At 52.2% G+C, this 21,524-nt stretch overlaps 6 protein-coding genes across 6 annotated transcripts in view; 2 read left to right on the forward strand and 4 right to left on the reverse strand.

Annotated features, from left to right (window-relative positions):
• Positions 1–870, reverse strand: part of PpBr36_00287 (uncharacterized protein) — a gene marked incomplete at both ends in the record, with an annotated part of 1,858 nt that extends 988 nt beyond the window's left edge. The window contains one exon of the mRNA XM_029887480.1: positions 79–870. Within this exon, the coding sequence (XP_029750869.1) occupies positions 79–870 (792 nt within the window). The remainder of the gene's footprint in view (positions 1–78) is intronic.
• Positions 871–2,165: 1,295 nt separating this feature from the next.
• On the forward strand, positions 2,166–3,950 carry PpBr36_00288 (uncharacterized protein; the record flags this gene model as incomplete). Its single annotated transcript, XM_029887481.1, has 1 exon — positions 2,166–3,950. One exon carries the CDS (start codon positions 2,166–2,168, stop codon positions 3,948–3,950), a length of 1,785 nt encoding a protein of 594 aa, XP_029750864.1.
• Positions 3,951–4,125: 175 nt separating this feature from the next.
• Positions 4,126–4,953, reverse strand: PpBr36_00289 (uncharacterized protein; the record flags this gene model as incomplete). The annotated part of the gene is made up of 2 exons (XM_029887482.1): positions 4,126–4,739; positions 4,923–4,953. The coding sequence occupies 2 exons, from the start codon at positions 4,951–4,953 to the stop codon at positions 4,126–4,128; spliced, it is 645 nt and encodes a 214-aa protein (XP_029750865.1).
• Positions 4,954–6,067: 1,114 nt separating this feature from the next.
• On the reverse strand, positions 6,068–9,603 carry PpBr36_00290 (uncharacterized protein; the record flags this gene model as incomplete). Its single annotated transcript, XM_029887483.1, has 6 exons — positions 6,068–7,476; positions 7,560–7,679; positions 7,748–7,967; positions 8,075–8,517; positions 8,639–8,888; positions 9,007–9,603. 6 exons carry the CDS (start codon positions 9,601–9,603, stop codon positions 6,068–6,070), a joined length of 3,039 nt encoding a protein of 1,012 aa, XP_029751990.1.
• A 1,429-nt stretch (positions 9,604–11,032) lies between these two features.
• Positions 11,033–13,740, forward strand: PpBr36_00291 (uncharacterized protein; the record flags this gene model as incomplete). Its single annotated transcript, XM_029887484.1, has 3 exons — positions 11,033–11,095; positions 11,492–12,107; positions 12,182–13,740. Coding segments are annotated over 3 exons (2,238 nt in total), but the record flags the coding sequence as incomplete, so codon positions are not given.
• A 1,598-nt stretch (positions 13,741–15,338) lies between these two features.
• Positions 15,339–20,668, reverse strand: PpBr36_00292 (uncharacterized protein; the record flags this gene model as incomplete). Its single annotated transcript, XM_029887485.1, has 5 exons — positions 15,339–15,771; positions 15,842–19,919; positions 20,000–20,102; positions 20,161–20,187; positions 20,255–20,668. The coding sequence occupies 5 exons, from the start codon at positions 20,666–20,668 to the stop codon at positions 15,339–15,341; spliced, it is 5,055 nt and encodes a 1,684-aa protein (XP_029751988.1).
• Between the last annotated feature and the right edge of the window lie 856 nt (positions 20,669–21,524).

The following is a 21,524-nucleotide window of genomic DNA, read 5'->3' on the forward strand; positions in this document are numbered from 1 at the left end:
GGGGGAGGGGGGGGGGGGGTGGTTTGGAAGCGCAGGCATCAAATCAAGACGAAGAAGGAAAAAAACAAGTCAACTTACATCAAGGTTCAGCAGCTCGGGCCGGAGAACGTCGTCATTGACCACCTTGACATCGATGAGCTTCTCCAGACCCTGTTCCTGCTCCAGCTTTCTCAGATGCTTGAGGAACTCGGACAGCTTAGGCCCGCCTACGCCGTTGGCGCAATCAACCTGGAGGGGCTCTTTTATAGGCTTCTTGTTCAAGGCCCTGATGAAGGCCTCGGCAAGCTTCTGGTAGTAACCGACCTCGCTCACTTCACCGTACGACTTGGGCGTGCCCTCTGTATTTGTGCAGCGAACCAGGTAGTGGAGCTGGGGAGTGGTGAGGATCTTGTAGTCGACGTGCTCGGCGCCGACCGACTCGAGCGCATCCGCGAGGGCTCCGACCAGCTTGTGGCCAGAAGGGCGGGTGTCGCGGCCATAGATGACCTTGGCAGGGTTGGAAAGGTCGATCTTGAGGTCTGCGGCGAGTCGCTCGTATGTGGTCGCAAGGTCTTGGTCCGAAGCAGCGTTGACCAGCACGGTGGCGTGGGCCTCCCAGTCCTGCTCGAGCATTTCACCCATTGGGTCCACGACCTTGACACCATTGTCAGCGGCGGGGTTGTGGCTGGCCGTGATCATGACACCGATGGCTTGACCATTGAGCTTGCGACTTCGCAGGGCTGCGAGAAGCCCGACGCGAAATGTGATTCCCTCGAGCAGGTCGGCCTTCATACGGAAACCTGCAGTTCCATAGGTGTACTGCTTGCCCTCCGGGAGGGGCACGATGGGGTGCTTCTGCGAAGCAGCGACAATGTTCTGAGTGACAGCCATGGCGAAAGCTGAATCAATCGGTCGGTCCGAGGCTGGCGGGTTGGTAGATCGATGGTAGAGTGGATGGCCAGGCGCCTGGTGGGCGGAGAAATGAGCGAGGTGGGTGGGCGGGTTTATGATCAGCTTATAACTAACAGGGTAAGCTGGCGAAGTCGGTAAGGTATGAGAGGAGTACCTTTTGAATATAGTATCTGCTGTCGGTCTGGATTGTGCTGTCCCTTTTTTTGAACAGGGGCCTGCGCCACCAATCGTGGACTCAATAGGGCTCGCAAAACAGAGAAAAAGAAATCGTCATGAGCAGCCCCCTGTTGCGATACGAAGATGCAAGGAGACTGTGATAATAGGTAACGTATCCGCCCATGCAGACGGTTGAGGCCTCTCTAGCAAGGCGGGGCGGCGGCGACGACATTTCAAGCTTTATTAGGTAGCTGAGGTCCCCCCAAGGTGGGGTCGAGGTGTGACGTGACGTCTGGTCTTGTTTTTGGTTCGGGTGTTCTAGCGCAATAGCTACAGGGGTCTACCTCAGGTTAATAGCGGCCAGCTGCAAGGCGTCGGCCATGCAAACGCCAGACCCGGTCAATCCCACTGCCAGCTGATGTTTTTTTTTCACAAAGGCGGCTGCTCAACATAAAGTGGCTTGAAAGTTCAGACAGTCAACAGAACCTCAAAGATCTACTGGCCATGAGGCGTGGGGGGGCTTCTGCAAGTCGCTTGATTAAGAAGATGCGAAAAGAAAAAGGAGAGTCCGATCAGATTACACACTTCGAGATTCAACCAGCCAACTCTTTACGAGTGGCCACTCTCGGCCTCGGTAACCTGCACAACAGATTGGGATAGGTACATACGTGTACCTAGGTGGTCCTCAGTACTTGCAGCGATTCCTGGTCATGTGTGGATACTTCAGACGGCGACAAATCTTGAATTAAGAAGCTTTGGCATTGTAGTGCAGGTATGCCACAAACCCCTGAGTCGCTTACCGAGGTGGAGGGGTAAAGGTGGGTCACTAATCAGCTGACTTGGCGAATGGTGCGGCGTGGTAGGATCAACCTGTTACGCGACTGACGCGTAGGCACTCTTTTGGTATCATCATCTTCAACATCCAACTCCAGATCCATTCTGTTACAATTTTACCATCTCACGAACGAGTTTGAGTCCAAGACGCCTCCAGGCGGAACCTACCTCAATATAGCGTAGCTACCAGAATCCAAGTTCAAATGCTCAGCCGCAGTCACTGCACCTCGTTGCCCTCATCGCATATTGGCTGACCTTGAAATCCTTCAAAGCTTTCCAAGAGAATGTCTTCGGACGAGGATTCGCCCAATGCACTCTGGTTGAAATGGACAAAAGAATGGCTAGATACTGCCAGAGAACGCAATTCCAAAGGCGTCACCACGTACAGACACGCCTACAACAGCCTGAAGGCATGCCCCATCGCCTTCACACACCCTTCCGAATTACAGCAACTCAAGGGTTGGGGTCAGGGACTTTGTTCCCGCCTGGCAGAACTCTTGAGGAAGCACTGCGAGGAGAATGGTCTTCCCATGCCCGAACACCCGTCCAAGTCCCGATCTAGGACGCTGCACGAGTCTGGGGGCGAGCCGTCGGAGACGGGACCGGCAAAGAAAACACGCAAAACCAAGGAGTATGTGCCGGCGTACAGATCAGGTGCATATGCCCTCATCATGGCACTTTCTACCCTCGACGAACAGGCTCAAACCGGGCTGTCAAAGGCTGATCTGATTGAGATTGCCCAACATCACTGTAATGCCTCGTTCAAGGTTGGCGAAGATGCGGCATCGTTCTACACTGCCTGGAACTCGATGAAAACGCTGCTTCAGAAAGAGCTGGTCTACGAGAGAGGCCGCCCAACCAAGCGTTATGCCTTGACAGATGAGGGATGGGAAGTAGCAGAAAGGGTCAAACTTGTCGCTGCAGCTCGTGGAAACAATTTCGAGGTTGTGCCTCAGCAACCCGTATCCACCACTACCGGCTCGTCCACAGCAGTGGATCAGGATGTGGAAGATGCACCGCCTCCAGCAGGTCAACCACAGTCCCAATACCGTGATCTCGTAGCCGAAGGTCGACTCGTGGGAGACGATGCTTCGTTGCCCACGTTTACACCAATTAGATTACCACCCGGATCATTCCAAGTCCACCTCGTCCTGGATGTTCGTGAGATCAGGACCAAAAAGGACCGAGACTATATGAAAGATCAACTTACTCAAAAAGGAGTCACCCCCATAATGCGCAGTCTGGCACTGGGCGACGCTATCTGGGTCGCCAAATGCACGGATCCAACTCTGCTCAACCGCGGTGGTGTCGAGGGTGAAGAGGGCAATGAGATTGTCCTGGACTACATCGCCGAGCGTAAAAGGCTCGATGACCTTATCAGCAGTGTCAAGGACGGACGATTTCACGAGCAAAAGTTCCGTCTCCGGCGATCGGGGCTGCGTAACGTGATTTATATTGTAGAGGACTTTTCTATTGATAGCATGAACTCATCTCGCTATGAAGAGATGGTGCAGTCGGCGATGGCATCCACACAGGTCGTGAATGGCTATTTTCTGAAAAGGACTCAGAAGATGGACGACACCATCACATATCTCGCTCGCCTGACCAAGCTACTAAAGTCGCAGTATGAGAGCAGGACTATAAACGTCATTCCAACAAACGTCCTGACGGCACAAAATTACCTACCCCTGCTGGCGCATCTTCGACAAGAGAAAGAGATGAACGCTGCGGCTTCGGCAGGCCTTTCAAGGTCGGAGAAGAGTTTTTACATCAGTTATCCGGCTTTTGCATCTCTTGCTTCGAAATCGGAAATGATTACCCTGCGTGACGTCTTTCTCAAGATGCTCATGTGCACCAAGGGCATCACGGGCGAGAAGGCGATGGAGATCCAAAAGCGGTGGAAGACACCCTTGGAGTTTGTGAAAGCATACGAGGAATGTGGGCCCGGAGACCTCGGCAGGAAGCGGAAGATTGAGCTGGTATCCAGCCATATGGCTAACCTGGTAGGTCGCAAGAAGATCACCAAGGCTTTCAGCCAGAAGCTCGCCGAGGTCTGGGGCGATGTCTGAGCCACACTATCTGTGGTTGCTGTTTGAGATTTATGATATAGGGCGGCCAGGATATCAAACATCTCGTACATGTTACCACGTTTATTCAGCAATCAAACGGACACGAACAACAAACGGCATTACTGTATCCTCATTCTGCCAAGAGAGAAAGATAGCCAATGATTTCGGGTTGGCCTTACGCGCCACTCTTGTTGAGAGAGCTCAAATATCCAGCCATACTCTTCTCAGCATACTTGGCCAAGACGTCAACCTCAACATTGACAGTATCACCAACGCTCTTCTGCGCCAGGACGACACGCTCCTGCGTGTACACGATGAGCATGACCTCCCACCACCCGGCTGCGTCGTCGACCTTGGTGACCGTCAGACTCGTCCCGTCCAGGGCGACGTACCCCTTCCGCACGATGTATTTCAACACGTCGCTGCCCTCCCGTGGCTTGAACCGCATGGTGATGGCGTTGCCATCTGCCTGCTTGTCCGCTATGGTCGCGGTCGTGTCGACGTGGCCCTGCACAAAGTGGCCGCCCATGCGGGTGTCGGCCCGCACAGCCCTCTCGAGGTTCACGCGCGAGTCCTTGACCAGGTCGCCCAGGTCCGTGACGCGTAGCGTCTCCGGCGCCACGCCCACGGTGAACTGCGTCGGCGTGAAGGACGTGACGGTGAGGCACACGCCATTGACGGCGATGCTGTCACCGTCATGACAGTCCGAGAGCAGACTGCTGCCCGCTGGAAGCGAGATGGTCAGCGATGTCCCCCCGGTGGCATCGTGCGGGTTGAGCTCGGCAACGACTTGATGGTTACGACTTGCATTGTTAGCTTTTAGGTCTCAAACTGCTTCTATAGGGGGTTACGGTGTGGCTAGGTAATGTGCAGGCTGCTGCTTGGTGGGGAATTGCAATGATTCAACAACGGAGTCTGAGGAATCACAATAAGGGAAAAGCAGAAAAGGTTGGCAAGCATTGCCATACGCACCTCCAATCTCCTCGACTATACCAGTGAACATGGCGAATATGTGCTTATGTGTGACTACCTAGGTAGCTATGTAACAAACGTTCCTGCAGATGGATGGGTATGTCGGCGCGGCTTAATGGATGGATGGTGGGGTTATCGCTTTAGTATGCTTGTAGCTTCAAGCGCACCCAATCGCCTTGAATTCCTCTATTGTAATGAGAAGAGAGAGATCTAGTTCCAGCAGTGAAATTGTGTTGCGATTAGGCGATCTTTGCATCCAATCAGGTGTTCTACAAAAATAGTGATGTGAGTAAGAGTGTTAAAAAAAAAAAAGTACGCGTCTGATGAATCCGCTGGCTGACTTTCTCCATGTGGGTTGAAGAGGGGTCTTTCATCCCGTGCGATCCGTGGCGACATGATCATATTCATTCGATCGTCTTTTCTGTGTAATCATCTGCTAGCATTTGTTTTCGCCCCCAACAATTTTTTTTTATTAGTCAATTCACCCGCAGTACACGAAGAGAATGTGATGCTACGGTTACTGTTGTATCTTTAGCAGACGACTTTTCTGAAATAGAGCCAAGAAAGAATAAAAAAAAAAAAAAAAAGACACAAGGTATAGAAACTGCCAGCTAGCTAAGGGCTTAATTAAGACCCGCAACGCTACCCACAGTGAGTTGATTTAGTGAAGATAGAGCCCCTTGATTAGTCGAATTCGAAGTGGTTGTAGCTGGATGGGCAGCGCAGGCGCTTGCTTTTTTGGTCGTTATAGCATGAAATCGACAGAACCAAACAAAACAACCAATTCGAAACTTGTCTTCATAAAAGCCACAAGAAAAAACCAAAAAGAAACAATTGTCGTATACCTGTGGCCAACAAGGTCAAGGACCAGGAAGACTAGGAATTAACTACTTAGGGTATAAATATATACGCTTGACAAGCTGCCAAATGTTTCTGCCTGGGTATGGTATCCAAGGAAGGGGAGAGGTGAGAGAAAATAAAACGGAAACCACAAAATTGCTTTCCCGCTCCAGAAAAGCACAAGATGTCGCTCACAAGCAAACCACTCCCATCAATTATAGCTGTCCCGGCAAGAGCAATCGTGGGCTTTTGGAGGGACGGGGCGATGGGCAGCTCACGGCCGCCAGTACATCGCTGTCAGGATCCTACACCACCGCGTGGCCGCGAGGCACGACGCTCCAGTTCCCGCCGCAGCAGCACCGGCGCTGGTTCGTATTCACCATGACGATGGCCAGCCCGGTCTTGGGGTCCGCGGTGGTATCCTCCATGACGGACGTGCAGCGGACGCACCGCCTCCATTGGCCGAGCGACACCGTCGAGTCTTGCTGCCCCTTGGGCGGCGGCTTGTCTGGTCGCATCTCAACGTGGCTGAACGTGTCTACATATCTGCCCCTGTTCTTCCGCCTCTCCGAGAGGCTGTGTCGGTCGTCGAGGACCCCAAGGCTCGAGTAGTCGGCAAAGTACAGCTTGGCTCGGTCGGGAACCGTGGCCTTGAAGGTCTGGAGGTCGGTCTCGAAAAACTTCTTCAGCATTGGCTGCAGCACGGGGAAGGGCGTGCCTCCCAGCAGGAGCATGAGTTCGTTCTGGTTCTGCAGCGCCTTGACCCGGGCATCCTGCTGCTGCTGCTGCTGCTGCCTGTTTGCATTGGCCCCCTGCTGCTGCTGCTGCGCCCTTTGCGCCTGGATCCGGAAGGATTGCTCGTAGACCGTCGTGATTTGGCTTCCGAGTCCGGACAAAAGCTTTTCTAATTGAGCAATATCAATCATGCTGTTTGAGGCATGGGCATGTAGCTTCTGGTATGCTGAGAATAAACGAGTGTGGTTCTCGTACGAGTCGACGCTTCCTTGCAGTGACGGCGCTCCTTTTGCAAACTGTTGCTGATAGTACTGAACCGCCTTCTTGCCCAGGCCGTCGAGATGCAGCAGACGCCGGCATACCGAGATGAGAAAGCCGCGGCTTGACGAGCACAGCAGCAGGTGCAGGACCACCTCTTCCTTGGACTGGAGATATGAGAACAAGTCCTTCCACTCCGATTGAGAGCCAGGGCTAGCGTTCAGCAAAGTCATAAACTTTACATCATCTTCCAGCTCAAAGATGCAGTCGCTTATCCACGTGAGGAGCTCTACTGTCCATTTGAAAGAGCTTGCAAGCACTTCGACAACTTCAGGCTCGTCCAAGGGTGTTACCTTACGCTGTGAGTTGGCGTTATTGGCGAGGGTAATGAGGATGACCAGGTTGCGCACATGCAGCGTAATCAGTGAGAATTTGCCCCCGAACGATCGCGGCCGGAACTCGCCAGCGAAGCCCATGTGATTCATGATACTGAGGCAAACTTGGAGGTTGGTGTTCCGGACGAGCGCGTCCTGAGACAAGCCCTCTGAGTAGTCAACGTGAACTCTCAACAGGCGAATAATCTGCCCGATCCAATCAACAGCAAAACGGGGCTTGCTATTGAACTGGCGCGCCAATATGAGAATGTCGTCAAAGTTGGCCATGGATGCCACGGCAGTCGAGAGGGCTACAGTAAGACCTGCGATGACGGCGGAATATTGGACTGTGAAAACAGGTGGTATCAGTTAGCTGTCACTGATAATTACATAACCTATCAACATCCCACAAGTGGCGATGAGAGCATACCATCTTGTGGCGTAGAGCCAATATCCCCAGCTGGGAATTTTAAGTGGTTCCACTTGATTTTGCCGTTCTCGCATATTTGCACAAATGAGCAGTTGGACGGCGAGAATGCTACCTGGAGGCCTGCACATATGGGTTAGACTCAACCGAGGCCATCTCACTCAGAAAACTGCAGACGTGGATCAACTTACAGGGTGACTCTTCAGCATAGTGAAATCCCATCTGGTTCAAAGTTACTATACGGTCGAGATCCGGACTTGTGTGTATCTCAGCCATGGTAACTCTGTCTCGATGTTGAATCGAGCCGTCGCTGAAGGCTAAGCATACCACCTTTCCTGAATGCAGCAGACTTATAGATATGACCACTTTCTGAAGTACTATCGACTCCAACTTGCGAAGTCTCGTTGCAGGCTTGAGATGGTACGATGGTTAGCATTAATGGACGTCCAGAGGCTATGGGAGAGCAGGTAGCGAAAAATATATATATATATATATATATAGAAAATCAACGAGCATACCTGTGGGTTCGAGCCTAACCCGTTCCTTGAGCTCAGTTGCTGGAACGCCTGATGTAGCTGCTGAGGTTGGTCGCTGAGTATTTCCCAGATATCTACCGTGCTTTGCAGTCCGCCTCCATAGCTGGTAGGGACATAGGACCGCACGGTCAGAACCAGAGGAGGAGCCCAAGGCTGACCATCACCGTTGGGAACTCCTGGGAGGAGTTCCAAAAGAGAGAGTTGTGTCATGGCGTAATCTACCTGCGATGCCAATCCTGCAGCCGCCGTATCGTTCTGAAGCCAGCTTGTCATGGCCACACGTTTTTCCTTCAGCGTAGGGTTGAGAGGGAGGGCATGAGGGGCGGTTTGCTTGTCCGCTTGAGCTGGCAAACCCCAGTCGATCTGAACCCTCATAATTTTCAGCTGTTTAGAGGCATGTGCCAAAGCTATATATAACTGGCCACCTGCACATGAGAAGATGTATCAGCAGATAAGTAAGCTGTCCATCAGAAGCAAATCCGGCCACGAGCACGATCGGTCATGATGTACTCTTTCCACTAGTAGCAATGGTCCATGGAGGCTTACTTTTATCAGCGCACATGGATGCGTGTGTAATTATGTCGTCGGTAGAACTCATCGTTTCCATCTCCAACGACGTCTGCTGTATTGTGCTATTGTTCTGATAGTAGAACAGCTTGAGAAGGCCGTTGCTTGTGACGCACAAAAACGCACTTTTCATGGGGTTTGGATGGAAAGGGCCTATGGCTGGCGTGGGGGACTGTTCAAATCTATAAGCGTTGCCGTCTCGAATAGCGGGTCCATACTGGGTAACGAACTGAGGGAAATGACTGTGTCAGCAATCGCAAACTTCGAAGCCATCAAACTCGCTTGAGTGAATACGAGCCTCTGAGCAGGCCGCCGCCACAAGACAGATGACCCGAGATAGAACTCACGTGTTGCCTACTAGGTGGTACCAAGGGAAGCCAAAAGCTCCCTACCACAGCATGGAGGTCGTCAAAAGGTTCCGAGTCCCAGGACCGTGTGGTGACGGGCTTGTTGACAGCTGAAGGGACTGCCAAAAAGCTCACACGACCGACATCATCGATGACGGCAAGCTCGGAGCTGGGCATACTGCCGGCCCATGACAGATGAACAACGCGGCTCTCTGATTGAGTGGCTCCGAACTGGGAATACGTTGTGGGCTCGCTCAGCTTCCAGGAACCGTCCGCCGGATCTGAGAACAAATACCGCAGCTCAATGGACCGGCCATCATGTGCGACCGAGGCAATGGCACCGTGCTTGGACCAGGCAATCTTTTGACAGCAGCCACGACTCCTCATGTCGTCGACTTGCTGTAATAGCTTCTTACTGGGCGGCGTGGCGGTTGCCATCAGATCGACTGGGTCGCCGAACAAGTCGACGCCATCGAGATCCACGGGCATGCCCGAGTCCATGCCCCCATCCATGCCTCCGTCCATGCCGTTGCCCATACCGCCGTCCATGCCCCCATCCATACCGCCGTCCATGTTGGCATCCACGGTGGTGTCCATCATTGAGGAGGCAAGGGTTGTCCTCTGTGCCTCTGACGAGACTTAGATAACAAGTTCCAGATTTGCGAAAGTAAAGAAAAATTCAAGCTGATATAATCTAGAGCGGAAGCGCAGTGAATATGGAAGTGACGGTGTATGTGGTATATATAATCGCCCTGATACCAAAGCTTTGATTGATGGCTATGGCATACCCTTCGCCGAAAGAGTATAGGGCTTGGCCTGCCTGTGCCTGAGCAGGCCTTTGAACGCTCGCGGCTTCACCAACTTGTCCCAGCTGAACCGAGCAGAAGTACATGAGCCGGAATCATGCTTTTTTGTTTTTTTTGTTTTGATTATTCCTTGATTCGGAACACTGGGAATAATTGCGATCGGAAAATGTTATCGAATGGGCGTTGGATATCCCCAGTCGGAGCTTACTTTGGTGCTTCTGAGACCCTTTTGTCGACGAACTCAGCGATTTAGCGTGATGATTGGGTCTCCCATCGCGTCCAGATCAGAGGTTTAATGTGATTGGTTGATAATCTAAGCCTGCTGCCAAAGGCCCCCTGGAGCCTTTTTTGCTCCCATGCGCCTTACTTTACGTAGTATGTGGGGATGAACTGGAAGGATCCACAGTGGAGGCAAGTCTCTCTTTCCCGTGGTTGGGTACATACCAGTCCGTTTCCCAGCAACGGAGCTGCATTTTTTTTGGGGAGAGCTACAAAATGCGGTCACGACAGAGTGGACCCAAACCACGAGACATGGTTTTATTTTAATTTTTTTTAATTCTCATTTTTTATTTCTATTTTTTTTTTGTTTCCTTCTTCCCTGCCAGATGCTTGTCATGCCAGTAAACCAGGTTGACCCGCTTGTATATCGCACACATACGCACATGACATGCAGAAAATAGCGCCTTACCAATATGTATCCATCGTGGCACGATGAGCAGAGGTAAGATGGTCAGTAGCTAATGAGAACAAAAAGGGCGGCAGAATTGGGGGCATTGGGGGCATCTTTACACCCTAAAAATTTTAGTGATCTGCTGTAGTCGTCGTAGTCAAGTTTCTATTGACTCGCACGGTTTGAAACGTGTCAGATTGAAAATAGCTGAATTCAAGATTCTTGCCCGCCAACTGACTGGCCGTCTAGCCGAGAGTACCAGTAACTAAGGTAGCTAAGGTAGCCAAGCTAGCCACCTATCTTGTGAACCTTAGCTATACATGCCTTCATTAAGGTACAGTATATATCGTGTCTTCTTTGACAATGCATATGACAGACAACAAACAGACAAAACGATCGAGGCTGTCCCTGTGTGTAAAACAAGGTCGATTGAATATCGAGGTGAACCATATATAGTAAGTAGTATGCGTCGATAGCGGCCCATTTCAGTCCGAATGAGAGTAGATGACGCCAAGTCGGAAATAGAACGTACTGTAATAATAAATACAGGCTGGCGAGGTATGAACTGGCTATCAACCATCCGTCTAGCCTGCTTGCCTGTCGCTGCTACTTGGTCCGTGTCTTGCCCGCGACTTGCCCCCACAATTATAACCAAAACATCCCAAATTCGGGCAGAAAAGCACAGTGCTCAAGGCTGTCCCCACTCTCCCGGTGCCTCGTCGGCCGCCCGCTCCTGAAATCCTAACCTGAACCTGGTGCCGCCCGAAAACATTACCCCAGCCGTGTGGGTGTGTGTGGGTGTGTGTGGGTGTGTGTGTACCTCGCCTTATCCGAACGATGGCAAGTTTTGCTTTGAACCCCCGACTACCTTAACCTTCCTAATGAATTCTCACCCTGTCCTCACTGTTCGCTTTGGATATTCTGCGTTCGATTCCGTTCCTCAAATTGAATCCTGTTTTCGGCCTGTAGATTTTCAGTCATGATACAAACACGACTTTCATCGGATTAGATCTCGTCAATTTCACGTCCTGGCCCTGTGCGGCCCGCCGACCGTCGTCACTCGGCCACTCGGCATTTATCCCAGGCTTCCCAGCAGTTGTTTGTATTGTCACAGCTACAGTCTGGCCACTTCAGCGCGGCAGCTGGTCAAATACTTCCCGCGATGGAGGCTGGTGCAAAAAGGCCGCCATCCGACTGTCTGTCTTCTCCGCTATCATCCTTGGCCTCGTCACAAGCCCCTTCCTCGCCATTGACCGTTCTTTCGAATTCGCCTTCACCACCGACGCCGTCTCCAGCGAGCCGCGACGCTTCCAGCCGCTATCCCTCGCCGAGCACGTCCTCCGGGGCCATTTCGTCAGGAAGCGCGTCACCAATGAACGTCTCACGCCCCACGCCGCCGTCTTCGGACCTGGCGGTGGAGGCGTCTGTCCGCAGCGACGGGCCCCCTCCTGCCAAAAAGCGCAAGGTGCAGCAAAAGCGGGAGCGCAAGACGGAATATCTGGATCTCGACAAGACCGGGGACGACGGCCATCAGGACGAGTTACTCGCTCGTCTCACAAAGGTATTGCGCAAAAAGAAGCGCATCGTCATTATCGCCGGTGCTGGAATCTCCGTATCCGCAGGGAGTAGGTCCAAGCGCTTCACAAAAAAGGTGCCCTCCGGGGCCCTACTTAGCCTGTTTGCTAACGAAACATCATAGTACCTGATTTTCGATCTCAGTCGGGCCTTTTCAAGTCTAATGGGAAACACCTTTTCGACGTGTCGGTTTACCACGACGACTCATTAACATCAGCGTTCCACAAGATGGTGAGGGAGCTGGCTATGAAATCACAGGCTGCGTCGCCGACGCCATTTCACCACATGATGGCATCTATTGCCCAGGAGGGCCGCTTGCTACGACTGTACACCCAAAATATTGACTGTCTGGACACCAATATGGAGCCGCTGCGCACATCAGTACCGCTAAAGGCTGCGCAGAAGCCGTGGCCCAAGACCATCCAGCTTCACGGCGGGCTCGCAAAGATGCAATGCACAAAGTGTGGTGACGTCAAAGACCTGGACCCCAAACTATTCGATGGGCCTAAAGCTCCACTGTGCGCTGTTTGTGAAGAGGCGGACCAGATTCGCGTAGCGTTTGCCAACAAACGGAGTCGGGGCATTGGCCGACTGCGTCCACGTATGGTTCTCTACAACGAGGCTAGCCCCGAATCCGAAGAGGTCGGGACTGTATCGGCTGCTGATTTGGCCAGGGTTCCGGATGCTGTTATTGTGGTGGGCACAACTTTGAAGATACCGGGCGTGAAGCGCCTGGTGACGGAAATGTGCAGGGCTACCCGCAGCCGCCGCGACGGATTTACCGCCTTTCTCAGTGTCGAGCCCCCACAGGGCGCCGAGTTTCAGGAATGTTGGGATATTGTGGTTCGCGGAAAGTGTGACGATGTTGCTGCAATTGTGGGCCTGCCACGGTACGATGAGCCAGCCCCAACGGAGACGGACTGGAAAGTTACGCAGGCTACAGAGGAATCGAAGAAGACCCAAGAGAAGGTTTCGAGCGTCGACATCCAGAAGTCCAACCTCGGTTCTGCCCCCTCCACTTGTGCACCGGCGGAGCACGAAGCGAAGTCGAAAAAGCTGGGACAGCTCGTTGTCAAGGAAAACGGCAGCATACCAACACCGAGTGCCAGCCCAAAGCTCGAAACGACTCAGCCAATCACAGGGAACCCAACTACGTTGTCTCTGTCAGCTGCCAAACAAACAAAGCTTCAGTTCGGTCAGCGCAAGAAACTCCCGGGAGCTCCTACAACCAAGAACGTCGTCAACAAACGCACCAAACTTCCAGATGCACCACAGGCCTCGAAACCAGCCAAGTCGAAAATACCGGTCAAGAAGAGTACCAAGAAGGACGCTACCAAGAAGGACGTCAAGCCTCAGCCGGTTCTTACCAAGGCCTTCAAAGCCACCAAGCCCAGCACCGTGGAGGGAAAGCAGATGCTGGTCAAGCAGGAACCTTCTCCTGTTCCCTCGTCTCCCGTCACTCCGAACGAAGAGTTATTTCACAAGCTCCCCAGTCTGCGGCCTGGGAAGCCCGTTCAATCTGTTACTGTGGTTACAGAAACGGCGACACCAGACGATACGCGGCCCAGCAGTCGCATGTCTGCCCACGATGTCGAGGACTCTCCACTCCATCATGGCTGTCACGAGTTACACACTATCTCGCCAAAGTCCAAGCCACGATCTATGGGGCATTTGATAGATTAAAAAGGCAAACGGGGAAACAGTGTTTATGGAACTCACTCGAGAGTTGATTATTGTTCCCCTGCAGTTGAGATGGCCGCGGAAGTATACGCCCGCTTAGTAGCGTTCCAGCTTCTTTTCTTATCTTATTTTGCGCGGACTAGGCCTTGGTCGCGTTTCTCTACATGACACGTAGCGAGGTTTATATGTCTTTTTTTTTTTTTTATTGGCGCAACAGGAGTTTCTCCAGGAGGGCTACGAGTTGCACTACCGAGCCAATCCTTTTCTGTTCTTAATCCCGGACTGTCAGCGAGAGAGGTGTATGGCGTACAGGGATAGCTGGGGTTCACTCTTCTGATATGGTATATTCTTTATCTGGAAAATGTATATACATGGTACATAAAAAACGGCCTACCTCTTTATCACTTTGGCAGGAATAGATTTTTTTTTTTTTTTTTTTTTTTTTTTTTGGCGCACAGAAGCAAGGTTCGCTGCTCTGCAATATATTCAAGCGAATTCAGGCTGTTGTTGGTATCAACGCCCATCGTACAAAGCATCAGTACTAGGAGTAAACGCAAAGTCTCATTCCACATGTCCCAAACTACGCACTCACCACTACGAAACATGGGGAAACTGCCGATATATTTGATTTATGAACCGTAGCAGACCAAGCTATGACTTGCTGCATACACGCTTTGGATACAAAGGCGACGCTGCTTTGCACACACAATTCCCGAGCCAAGTCAGCATGCGCAGTCTCAGCCCCTGTTGCCTGAAAGCATCCTCTTTCGTTTCCCACCCTCTTGTTTTTGTCCTCTTCTAGTTCTAGAGATGTTCCAGTTGCAACAGCCGCCGTTCTGAAGTACTACTTGTTACAAGCTCAAGAAAGATACCATCTCATGTAAGGGCAAAGGTTGTAGCCAGATGAGAACTCTTTCACTTGTCCCGCTTTTGGGCACCGCAAAGTGGACCTCACCCGTCAGCTGCTGCCCCTTGTCTTGGGCTCACCGCCAGGCTCTTGATGGCAAGCGGACGGGGCGTGACCAGGTCCCCCAGTAAAAAAAAAAAAAAAAAAAGAAGAAACATGATGGTCTTTGTATATAAAGCCACTCGCAGTGGCCATGAAACGAGGTTGAATAGTTGAACAAGTCACTCTTTTGTTGTTTTGAATAAGAAAGAATCTTACTTTTGGTGGCAGACCAAAAAGGCGGGCATAGACAGATGATAAAAAAAAAAAAAAAGAATAAAAAAAGGGTAGTTCCAAAAACGCTGCCCATTGACAGACGGACCGCCGTCCCATACGCCAAGCAAAATGCAAAAGTAACAAAATCAATGGGTCAAATAAAAAAATAAAGGTCCTTCCAGAAACAATTGTGGAATCTCGCATAGTGTAACGCAATACAAAGTGCTGAATACATGCCTCTCTTTAGTACAAGCTCCTCAAAGTATGGAACGAGGTTTGAGCCTGAGACTAGAGAAAAAGAAAAGAGCCGTGTCAACAGCAGGTGCAAGGTCGAATAGCGCCGAAACAGGTGGTCACATATACGCCAGTCTTGCCATCTAATAACCCTTCAAATTAACTCAGTCAGCCGTGACACGATTGTTCAGGCATCGCGGGTTGCTCAGCGGTGAGGACTGCGTGCGCTGCTATGCCATGAGGATCGCGCCCTGTCACCTGAGTCTCGCCGGTCCAGCACTTTGCCAAAGCTAAGGCGATCTCCGTTTTCATAGTACCTTCGTCTCGAATCCCTCTCGTCACGATCACGGTCTCGGTCGCCACGGCGATCGTCACCGCGGCGGTAGTAATCGTCCAAATCACGTCGATGGTCACGTCGTCCGGCGTCGTACCGTGATGATGAGTCGCGCGCCGTGTCTATCTCCCCGTCTTCGAGGTCCATCCGGTGGCGCTTCTGACTCTTGAGCTTCAAGCCTGACGAGGCTTCTCCGCCTGTCTTGGACTGTTTCGACTTCTCCTTGAGGGTTTTATACATGGTTGCTAATTGCCCACCAGAAACTTCAACCTCATGAACTGGCCAAATCGACGACAGGAAGTCCCTATTGCTCAAGTTAGGTTCTATACTCAGGCAGACAGACGGTTTGATGTGTGACGACTTGGGGTGCTTACCAGAACCGGGGCATCAATGCTTCCAGCTGATCCGCCGGTATGCTGTCGTTGTTGGCCTTCATGTCTGTAAAGCAGTTTCCGATCTGTTGAAGTTCATTGCCCATAATCCTCGCACGCTCTTTTGCATTCTCAACACGATCCGCCGTGGTGTGCATGATCTTCTCAAAGTTTTTCCGAACAGGCTTCAGCAGCGACCACATAAGATGCTCTGAATTGCCATAGTCGAGCTTTGTGTCGTCAAGTCGCATGAGCTCATCAAAGCGCTGTACAGATCTCTCCCGTGCCTTTTTGAGTCGCTCAATAGCCTCTGGATCAAGCTTCTTGCGCTTCTCTTTGTCTTTGCCATGGCGCTCGTCCACTCGGCGGTGCTTGTGACCACGTTCGTCGTGATCATTCTCATGCTTTCGCTTGTCCGGCCGAGGGGTGCCGCGGTCTCCATTGCTGAGCCCACGGTGGTCACCCAGAGAGAAGGCCCGATCCCTGTTCCGATCCTTACCCTGTCCGGCACGTTTTGAAGCTGGCGCCGGCGAAGCAGACCCAATATCGCTTCGGCGATTTCCATTGATCAAAAGGTTTTTCTTGCTGCGATGGTGATTCTCTACTGCTTTCTGGGCCGCTGCATCGTCTGAATGCTTGGCAAGTAACACAGACAGAAGGTATTCGGAACGACGGACAAGATGGACAGCGCCGGGAGATTGGATGCTCTTGTCGTCCCCGCGCTTTCGTTCTTCCTTCTTTTCTACTCGGTGCTCCTCGAGGAAGAATTTGCCCTCCATGTTCAGCTCCGGATCATCGCGGATTTGGGTCCACGCACCAAACCCATACCTGTCGATGCCAACAAGGAGCATGCCGTCTTCGCGAGGACCCCACTCGCAGCTGTAGTGTGCCGCCTTGGAAGCATCAGGCAATCTGAAGGTAGCATTGTCGCCATGCTCGAGTATGATCTTCCTCAGAAGTTTAAGCTGAGGCGGCCGGTCGATGACAGTTTCAGCATTGACCTTCTTGACCTCGCCAAAGTCGACAAGAACAGCCTTCTTGTCCTTCTTTGCAATAATTTTACCGCTCTTCTCTTCCTCGTCACGAAGCTTACGGCTGTTCTCCTCCACAGCCGCACGGGCCTTGGCAACCAGATCACCGACAATTTCTCGAAGGTAATTGGGGTCACGGTCAGTCAGACGAGCTTCCTGAAGAACTTCCTCCTCACGGTCGTCCAGCGAGCCATAGCGGAACACGGCGCGGATCAGGTTTCTCGTTTCCTTCTCGTTCAGGGCACGTCGAGGGTCTGACATAAGAGCACGCTGTTCTGCCAGCTCCTCCTGCTCCTGTCGTTCTCGCTGACGCTTCTTAGCCAGACGCTCGGCCCTCTCTGAATCGTTGTCCCCACCGCCACCATTACGCCTGTTGGCCTTGAGCGTCGCTTTGCGGGGAGCGTTCTCCTCTTGGGCCTTGGCCAGATATTCTTCATGCTTTTTCTTCTCCTCCTCGGCCTTGATGGAGGCCAGTTGCTCAGCAGGAATGATCTCATCCCAGTTAAGAGCCAGGTCGTCGACTTTTACATCGGTGAAATGCATCCAATTGTCCCAGTCAATACCTCCGCTGCTCAGATTCATCTTGTCGTCAACGTTGGTCTTGGTGACTTCGGCGTGCTCAAGGATTGAGTCGATATCTAGCTGCTCGAGTCGTTCTTGGTTGCCAGATTGCTCGAACAAGTTCTGGGAACGCAATTTCAGTATGTTCTGGATGTCGTCTGCCGTCTTGGCCTCGTCGAGTTTGAGTCCTCTCTGCTGGAATTGCTCACGCAGCGCCTTGCCCTCATCCGTCACACCAGCCTGGATGGTCAGGTACTCCAGGAACAGCTTGTTGCGTGCACGGTTGACCACCTCTTCCTCAACCGTCTGTTTGGCGACCAAACGATAGACATTGACGGGCCTCTTCTGTCCGATTCGATGGGCTCGCGCCATAGCCTGCAAATCTGCTTGAGGATTCCAGTCCGAGTCATAGATGATGACAGTGTCGGCCGTCATCAGGTTGATACCAAGACCACCAGCTCGAGTTGACAGGAGAAAACAAAAGTCCTCGCTATCGGGGGCATTGAAATGATTGATGGCCATGCGACGCGGCCCAGCGGGAATGGTACCGTCTAAACGCTGGTACTGATAGCCGCGCACGCGCAGATAGTCACCGAGAATATCCAACATCTTGACCATTTGGCTAAATATGAGAACGCGGTGGTTGTCTTTCTTGAGCTTTGCAAGCAACTGGTCGAGGAGCATCATTTTGCCACTGCTCTTGATCAAGCCTTTGATGGAATCTTCGCGCCGAGTACTGCCAGCCAAGACCCTCTCCTCAACTCCCTGGAACATGTAAGGGTGATTGCTGACCTTCTTGAGCTCCATCATGATGTTGAGCAAAGAGGCCTTGTGGCCTCCGCTAGCATCGCTGAGAGCGGCATAGTTCCTGGTCAAGATGTTCTTGTAATACTCCAGTTGCACATCCGACAGTTCTACACGAATGATCTTCTCGGTTTTTGGCGGGAGGTCAGACTCGACCGTCTCCTTTGTTCGCCGAAGAATGAAGGGGGCAATGGCCTTGTGCAGCTGTGTCAGTTTGGCCTGCGTTTCACGGCGTTTCTCCTCGTCTTTTGCCTGATCCTCCTCTTTTACCTCGGCTTCTTTACCCAGTAGTTCGAGGTCATCATCTATCAGAACCTTTCCGGGGTTGAGAAAGTCCAAGAGAGCAGATAGCTCAGCAAGGTTGTTCTGAATAGGTGTGCCGGTGATTAGTAGTTTGCAGGGAATGTTGAAGCTTAATAGCTTTGCATAAAGCTGCGACTCCCTATTCTTCAACCTGTGTGCCTCATCAACAGCGAGAACCTGCCACTTGATGGTGCGGAGGAAGTCTGCGTCCAGAAGGATATAGTCATATGAGGTGACAAGCACGTTGAACTTGGGCTTCTTGGGGTTGTTGTTGATGAGCAACTCATGCTCGCGGATGGTAGCGCGAGCTGCCTCGGGGCCTAGGTAAACAATGTAGTTGAGATCTGGGGACCAGTTGTTGAATGTGTCGCACCAGGCAGGGATGACACTCAAAGGTGCCACAACCAGAAAGGGGCCTTCCTGCTCCCTTGAGTTGCGAAGCCAGCTGAGAAACGACACGGTCTGTACTGTTTTACCCAGACCCATTTCGTCAGCGAGGATGACATTGTTGGCACGGGCCCAGTTCAGCGCCAGGAAGTTTAGGCCCTTCAGCTGAAACTCTCGGAGCTCGCCATTCTGTATGTAATCGGGTTGGGTCTCCATTTTCGTCATCCTGGAGCGCGTATCTGGATTGGACTCCTTGCGGTCGGATTGCCACGACCGGCGCGAGCGCGTGGTAAACTGATCTATCTTGTCCCCTGCCTCGGAACTGATCAGATCAGAAGGCTCCCATGTACACTCGTCGTACTGGAGGCCCTTCCATTTGACCAGGTACTCTTTTTGGCCCTCGCCATCACGCACGGCAACAATCCTTTCGACCTTGGTGTAATCGTCATAAGCATCCTGGTCTCGCTCGCGATCTAGTGCCCACTGTTCTTTCAATTCCGGGCTGACGTCTTCACCGAACGTCATGTCAAGCTCGTACTCGACGACTTTGCGGAAGTAGTTTTCCAGTCTTCGAAATCCCCGACAGCCATGGACGCTTGCTGTTGTTTCCCAGGTGTTGTGCATGTGCGATTTGCCTTGCCATTTGATGTAGTACTCGAAATCGTGTCGTGTCGAGTGCGGGGACAGCTCGACGTCCTCCTTCTTTCGATGCTTGAGTATCTTTTCGATGTAAGGGGAATTGTCTTCGACCTCGGCAGCCCAATAGTTTGGCGTGAGATCCTCAATATCTTCTGCATCGTCGACCTCACTTTCATTGTAGGCTCCTGCGGAGACTTGAGCGGCTCTTCGGCTGGACCACCTCTTCTCTTGGTAAGCTTGTGCCTCCTGCTGGCGACGAGCCTTCTTCTGAAAGCTCCTGGCACGGGCGCCTCCATAATTGTCCGAGTCGGACGCGTCGGCGGAAGTGGTTCGCAACGGAGTGTCTCTTTTGGAGGCTGAGGAATAGGTAGTTTTGTTAGCGATAAGACTTGTTTGGAGGGGATTGCGAGGCCGGCGTGGTGCGGTAAAGCTTTACATGGTTGTGAGCGCTCGACGCGTCGCTTTTTGGGACCTTTACGCGCTGCTGGCACTACTTCATCTTCAGAATCACCGTCAACGTCGTCTTCGTCGGAATCGACCTAAAATCACGTCCTGTCAGCGAGGCAGAGCATTGGTGGGTCCATGTCGCCGACTTACTATTTTTCTGCGCTGGGTCGGGCGATTCTATCAATTGGATTGAAGGTTAGTGATTCGCATTGAAGCGGCAACATGATGAATATATTTTCCGTACACTTCGCCTCAGCCCATATAACTCAGGATTCTCCCTCATGAAGTCCTCCTCGAGCGCGCCGGCAGCCTTGCGCTTCGCATTGCGGCGGGAACCGGCTGACGAGGATCCCTCGCTTTGTTGCGCGTGTACCCTGGCGGAGGCAGGGCTTTCTGCAGCATCGAAATCACCGTCCTCGGAAGCGTCGTTGTCACTTGCTTCCGAGACTTCGTGATCGTCTACATCGTCGGCGTCTTGTCTAGGGTTCGGGGACTCCGGTTCGGATTCCGGCGATGACATTTGGACTTCAACTTCGGCTTCGGCAGCATCCGATAGGTCACTATCACTTCTGTGGCCATTCATGGCCGGGCTGTTTGAGTCGGCAGCGAGATCCGAGTGGTGTCCATTTGTCGGACAAGGCTCAGGAGATGTCGACATAGCCACGAGAGGACGCCGGGCTGTCTGCTGTAAGACGATGATGTTAGAAAGACCTGTGGACTAGAGGATGCTTCACAAAAGTTTCGCAACGGGGCAATCGGCCACGGCGACCCAGAATCAGCCACATTCACGCGTGTTCGAAGCATTGTAACCGATATATCGGTCTTGTCGCAAGTTGGAGATGGAATCGAGGCAGACAAGGCCGACAGGCGATGGAGTGCAATTGGGGAGCCCCGACGAGGCTACTGAGCGAACCGATGCCACAGGCAGCTCGCATCTATCGAGATGAGGCCATCGTATCGATTTTCATCTACAAAAAGAGATTCCGATACAGGTAACATCTCATAAATCATGCCCTGGGGGGTAGGACGCGATGGTGGGCTTCCAAGGCTTCAGGGTCCAGGTATTTTGTCACAGGGTGACAGTCGCCTCGATGGCTAAAGGCACCGAAATCACTTACAAGTCATCAACTTGTTGCCCCCAGGCAGCTTAAGACTTCAAAATTCTTGTATATCGGGTTGAATATGAAGGTGCAGGGGCCAGTAATGTCGCGGGTTGGGTGTCGACAATATGGCAAAGAGGAGTCTCTTACTGTCGGAGGAATTATGTGTAGTGCAGTGTCGACAGAAAAATGTCGACTGGAGCTGGGGTAGAGGTGGGAACCGAGTTCAATCGACTGTGAACGGGCCCACACAGCCAGCCACTCAGGCCTTCGGAGTCAGAGCTTGGAGTGATGGGCCCCACATTTTATTCATAAGGTACCTCGCAAGCCATATAGATTTGATGAAGGAGACCACGGTTCTCTGACGCCTGACGCTCCAAAGTTCCCAGTACCTGTGCTGATGACGGTCACGCT

Source organism: Pyricularia pennisetigena, chromosome 2 (genome assembly GCF_004337985.1).
Source record: "Pyricularia pennisetigena strain Br36 chromosome 2, whole genome shotgun sequence".
NCBI classification, from domain to species: Eukaryota; Fungi; Ascomycota; class Sordariomycetes; order Magnaporthales; family Pyriculariaceae; genus Pyricularia; species Pyricularia pennisetigena.